The sequence below is a fragment of the Mus caroli genome, chromosome 19 (genome assembly GCF_900094665.2).
Source record: "Mus caroli chromosome 19, CAROLI_EIJ_v1.1, whole genome shotgun sequence".
NCBI lineage: Eukaryota > Metazoa > Chordata > Mammalia > Rodentia > Muridae > Mus > Mus caroli.
In genome coordinates, this window is record NC_034588.1 from 31,164,735 (window position 1) to 31,170,657 (window position 5,923).

Below are 5,923 nucleotides of genomic sequence, written 5' to 3' on the forward strand. Positions count from 1 at the left end.
ATCCATACTTAAGGATTGGTCCTCCATACCTCCTTCTACTCCTGCATGACTTTATAACTCAAAGCAGAAGTCTTTCACTTAATCACATGTCTCCTCTCCCACCCAGGAAGCACTTATGCACATGTTACCAGTTCTATTCAGGGACTGGGTGTAAAGTAAATGGTCACCACAGACCTCTAGTTGCTAAACAGCACAGCAAATCCCCCTGGTGTTTTGCTACTTGAATTCAGGGTAGCATAAAATGAAAACATTAGCTTGACTATCCTCTGGCAAAACTCCAGAGCTAGAAACATGGTCATAGTCATAAAAAGCTGGATTGAAACCTGTGTACCACAAGGGAACTCAGGAGAGGGAAACTCACTACCACTTCTTTCAAAATATTTTAGAATAGTTTCTTTCATGTGGCCCCAGAAACCTCAGCAGAGTGCACTAGAGACTTTGAGGAAAACACTCTTTTCCTCCCAGAGGGATTGTCAGGCTGGAGGAAATGCCTACCCACCCTCTGACACCAGAGGCAGAGTCCAGAGCTTATCCAATTCTGTGTTCAGGACATAGAAGGTCTCAGTGGAAAGTTTCACTTTCCTCTTCTGGTTGATTTTAAGTCTGTTTCAGTTTCTACTTTCCTCTTCCCTTTCAAAAACATTGAATCCTCAGAAGCAGCAGAGCATGAGTTGATGCATTTATCCCCGGACTGCCCTCTTATATAAGTGTCTACTTAGAGTGGACTGAGATCTGAACAGCTCAGCCCACAAACAGCTTTTCACAGCAGCACAGAAACAGATCACCATCATGAGGTCAGTGCAATCTCTGGTTCTCCAATTAAATGATAAACTGAGCTGATCACTGCACAGAGAGTCTTAAGTTGTCTGCTTGCTTGTAGATTGAAAACACTTGCATGAGCATGGCTTTGTTTTTAATTGGACCTTTTTCATTATTACTCTATGTAAATGTGGAAGACAATACAGTTTCTAAAACTGCTCACTGGATGCTCTTGGAGAATATTGATAGACACAGGTCGGTCCACTGAAGCACAAAGTTTGACTCAAAGCCAGCACTAGAGGAGTCACTCTTTCTGGGATTTTTTTGTTGTTTTATTCAAAGTGATCAAGACAATAGAATATCGTGTGTGTGTGTGTCTGTCTGTCTGTCTGTCTGTCTGTCTAACTTCTGTTTGTCCCTCTGTCTGTCTGTCTTTGTTTCTATGTGGGTGTGTTTGTTGTGTGTATCTGTATGTGTGTCTGAATGTGTCTGTCTCTCTGTTTATGCGTATCTCATGTCTCAGTGTGTGTTTGTGTGTCTGCATGTGTGTTGCTGTGTGTATGTATGTGGTATGTGTGTATGTGTCTCTGTGTTTGTGACTGTGTGTTTGTGTGTCTGTGTGTGTGTGCTTTTTCAAAGGACCCAATTCTTCACCAGCAGCTAGTGTAAGAGTTGGAAACAGTACTGCAAGCTCACTTCATGTTTGTGAAAACTATGACCACTTCATGATTGAGGTCTTAAGAAATAGTTCTCACAGATGAGCAGGGGTTTTATTTAAATAGGGTTTTCTTTTTAATTTCTCATATGCCACAAAATCTCAAAGTTTAAAGTTAATTTTTTCTAGTATTTAAGGCTGAAGAACAAGCAAAAACACATTTTCCCTCAAAACACAAACTCTGCTTAATTTGTAGCTATGGAAGCAGAACAATGGTTACGTAGAGATGGTAAGGGTAGAATATGAAGATACACACAGGAATCTCAGGGATGTCAGACATAACTTATAAGGACTGTGGGTGGGCACAAGGGCATAAACAATTGCTGAGACCCAGTGTACACAAATCATTAAAATAAGTGCAGTGTATTGTAAGTAAAGAGTAATCATAGCATTTGTGATGTTTTTAAAAAGATTTATTTGTTTTGTATATATGCATACACTTTGGGTGTCTTCAGACAAACCAGAAGAGAGCATCAGATCCCATTACAGATGGTTGTGAGCCACTATGGGGTTGCAAGTGCTCTTAACTGTTGAGCCATATCTCCAGACAGTGAATTTTTTTTTAACTGAAACTATACCTGCCATTGGAGGAGACTCAGAGAGAACTAAGACGAAGGGCTAATGTTTCTGACAAATACATATGAGGGAAGGATACAAGCGTTGATGGCTGAGGGAAGGCTGATGTTATTAGCTACTGTGGACGCTAAGAAAAAAGACAGTCTTCCCTACCCTCAACTCCAAGGGTAACAAGGGTTAGCAAGGTTCAGGTTGGAATCACAAGGGATGAAAATCATGCACTTGCAAGGACATTAGCTTACTCNTTCCCATAGAATGGGCCTCTGAGANGATCAGTATTAGTTCNGAGTGTGTNTGACCAGAAAACNGACATGTGTAGAACTTTAATGGCAAGGCTGAACAAGAGGCTTTGATATGTTTTCTGTTTGGCTGAATATAGAGCTACCAATCTAAGCAGGTTCTAGCTGGACCCTCTCGATTTTGCTGGCCAGGAATCTATACCACTGCATTCTGTGATACCAGAGGTTGCTTGAGCTGTTCTTCCCCAGTAATGTTAGAAATTGAAGAATGGGGTCAATAAAGGACCTGGGAAGGCACCTGGCCCCTTCTGGATAAGAATCTCCTGTAAAATCTCATGAAAAGCTCTTGTTCTAGGTTCTTTGTCTGTTTTGGTCTTTCAGTCTAGGCAGTAAATGTTCCTACGTCTAAATTTCCCATAACCCAACTTAACCAAATTGTGTATTATGTCTGTCTCTCTGTGTTAGTTACATTGCTTAGGATGCTATGATAAGAGACCTGATGAAAGCAACCTAAGGAAGACAATGTTAATTTATGTCAGCTCAGAGTTGGAGGGGATGAACATGCAGTGAATGCATGGTGGTAACAGCACATGCTGCTCTCACTGTGGTTAGTGAGGAAGCAGAGTCAGGTGAATACCGGTGCCCAGCTTGCTTTATTTTATTTATTTTTTTTAATTTAATCGTGGACCCTGGCCCAGGGTGGTTTGCCACCCACACTTTGGAAGACTTGCACTGTATAGTTAAATGTTTTTGACAACCTTCCTAGATACACTCAAAGGTGTATTTCTATGGTAATTATACATCCCATCAGATTGAGTGTGGAAATTAGCAGACACAGCAACTTTCTCCTTTATACTTAATCTGTGTAAGGGCAGAACCAGGGAAGAGCTGAAGTCAGTCAAGGCCTTGAAGATGCATGGGTCACTCCTCATTCACAACAATCTGCCTCAGGAGAGCAGACACCTAGAAGACAACACCTCGAGTTCTAGCTCAGCTACATAAGAATTTGTGGGTTGCTGTTTTGTGGTTATCTTCATGTCCTTCTGATTCCTCTTCAAGAGAGTTCAAGGATAGTTCTGTAATCTAAAGCTCCACCTAGTGATTATGTCTGGGAGAACTGGAAATGCCTTCCTTTCTTTTCCCTTTTCTGAGTCAGAGTCTCCTCATGTCACCTTGGCTGGCCTCAAACACACACAGATCAGCTGACTTCTGCCCCCCCCCCCTTTCTCCCTGTGTTCTGGGATTGGGAATGCCCATGACCATGCTCAGTATTGAAGTCTGTTTTATCAGAGGTGGGAAGCACACTATCAGGGCCCTCTTCTTCCTGAGGTGCACCTGCCACCCTGTAAATTAGAACAGGGATAAAGAATGACAGCCTCTGAAATTGTACTGTGTTTCTGTCCTGAGTCATGAGCAGCTTTTGTAGATGATTAAAGTGCAAAATTGCAGGGAATTGAAGATTATTGAATCAATGAATCTAAGGTAAGGCAAAGAAGGGACATGGGTATAGAACTGGTTTAAAGGGACCACAGATTTGTTGATATACATGCTGAAATGGGAGTAATACTTCCTTGTGGATGAAGTAGTCACCAGCAAGGCTCCCATTCCTTCAGTGTAGGAAAAACCTCCTGCACTGGCTGTGTGAATCTGTCCACGGGAACTACCACAAATGTATAGCAGGTGGAAGAGAGAAAAGTGTGCAGACTTAAAAGTGGAATGTTTAATTGGAGTTTCAAATCTGAGAAATTGGCAATTAGAAAGGAGAGGCAGAAAATAAACATCTCCTAGAGCCCGTGGCTCACATTGTCATCTGAGTCTGAAACCCAAAAGAAGGTGGTTAATTTTTCAATGTCCTGAGTCTCCATCCAGTTACCATGCACAAGTAAACATCACAAGTTACACAAGATTTGTGGGTACTCATTGGAGTGACCATGTTTTTTGTTTGTTTGTTTTGTTTTTCTCCACAGTGAGGTCAACCAGGAATCTCTGGAAACAATCCTTCCACAGCTGAAGTGCCATTTCACCTGGAATTTATTCAGGGAAGGAAGTATGTCGAGTCATCTGGAAGACAGGGTGTGCAACCAGGTTGAAAATTTAAACTCTGAGGAGAAGGCAACAATGTATGACTTATTGGCCTACATAAAGCACCTAGATGGCGAAAGCAAGGCAGCCCTGGAGTGCTTAGGGCAAGCTGAAGTTTTACGGAAGTCAGAGCACAATGATCAAGCAGAAATTCGACTTCTGGTCACCTGGGGAAACTACGCTTGGATCTACTATCACATGGGCTGTCTCTCAGAAGCTCAGGCTTATGTTGACAAGGTGAGACAAGTTTGCCAAAAGTTTGCGAATCCTTACAGCATGGAATGCCCAGAACTTGACTGTGAGGAAGGATGGACACGCCTAAAGTGTGGAAGAAATGAACGAGCGAAAATGTGCTTTGAAAAGNCTCTAGAAGAGAAGCCCAAGGACNCAGAGTGCTCCTCTGGGATGGCCATCGCCATGTTCCGCCTAGGAGAAAAACCTGAGAAGCAGTTCTCCGTGGATGCTCTGAAGCAGGCCATAGAGCTGAATCCTCAGAACCAGTACGTGAAAGTTCTCCTGGCCCTGAAACTGCTGAGGATGGGAGAAGAAGCTGAAGGGGAGCGAATGATTAAAGATGCTTTGGAAAAAGCTCCTAATCAAACGGATGTCCTCCAAAAGGCAGCTCAGTTTTACAAGAAAAAGGGTAACCTAGACAGAGCTATTGAATTACTTGGAAAAGCACTGAGATCCACAGTGAACAACAGTCCCCTCTACTCTTTGGTCATGTGCCGTTACAGGGAAATACTGGAGCAGCTACAGAATATAGGAGATGTTGTCAGCAGTGAGAGAAGACAGAGGATGGCAGAACTGAGACAATTAACGATGGAGTACATGCAGAAGACTCTTCAGAGGAGGCGAAGTCCTTTGAACTCCTACTCAGATCTCCTCGATTTCCCGGAAGTAGAGAGATGCTATCAGATGGTCATCAGCAAGGAGAGCCCCAATGTTGAGGAAGAAAACCTCTATGAGCGCTATTGCAACCTCCAGGAGTACCACAGGAAGTCTGAAGACCTCGCAGCCCTGGAGTGTTTGTTGCAGTTTCCCAGACATGAAAGGTCAATTGAGAAGGAAGAGGTTAATCAGCAAACATAGGCAGCAGATCTTAACCTCCAGTAGGAAATTTTGATGGAATCTTGGCAGTTGCAGGAATAAAGGAGTACCTGAATGGGTTAGGGGTTTGGGAGGTAACACACTTTGGGGCACAGGCATGCTTTTTCTGGCACCATCTAAACCTGAGGACAAGAGGAGTGTGTCAGAGTGCAGACAGACAGTCTCTCAGTTCTACTGTGAGACAGATGTGCTGTGGAGTGCTGCTCATGGGGAGAATGGGCTGGAAAATCAGGAGCCTTCCTGCCAAGGATTGCTGACAAGCACTCTTGATTGTTTCTTTAAGGAACTGCTTTCTCTTTCCTGACTCCTCTGCTCATCCTTGCCATACAATTTTCCAGTCAGCACACCTTATTACTAATCATGTAGGGAATGGGGCTTAAAGCTCACAGAGCACCTTTTGACCACATTTTTTCTCTGCAATAAACGGCAACTGCCAACAAAA

At 43.1% G+C, this 5,923-nt stretch overlaps 1 protein-coding gene across 1 annotated transcript; it reads left to right on the forward strand.

Moving 5' to 3' along the window:
• The first annotated feature begins 581 nt into the window (after positions 1-581).
• On the forward strand, positions 582-5,923 carry LOC110285736 (interferon-induced protein with tetratricopeptide repeats 3). Its single transcript, XM_021152116.2, has 2 exons — positions 582-794; positions 4,257-5,923. Exons 1-2 carry the CDS (start codon positions 790-792, stop codon positions 5,461-5,463), a joined length of 1,212 nt encoding a protein of 403 aa, XP_021007775.2. The 5' UTR covers positions 582-789; the 3' UTR covers positions 5,464-5,923.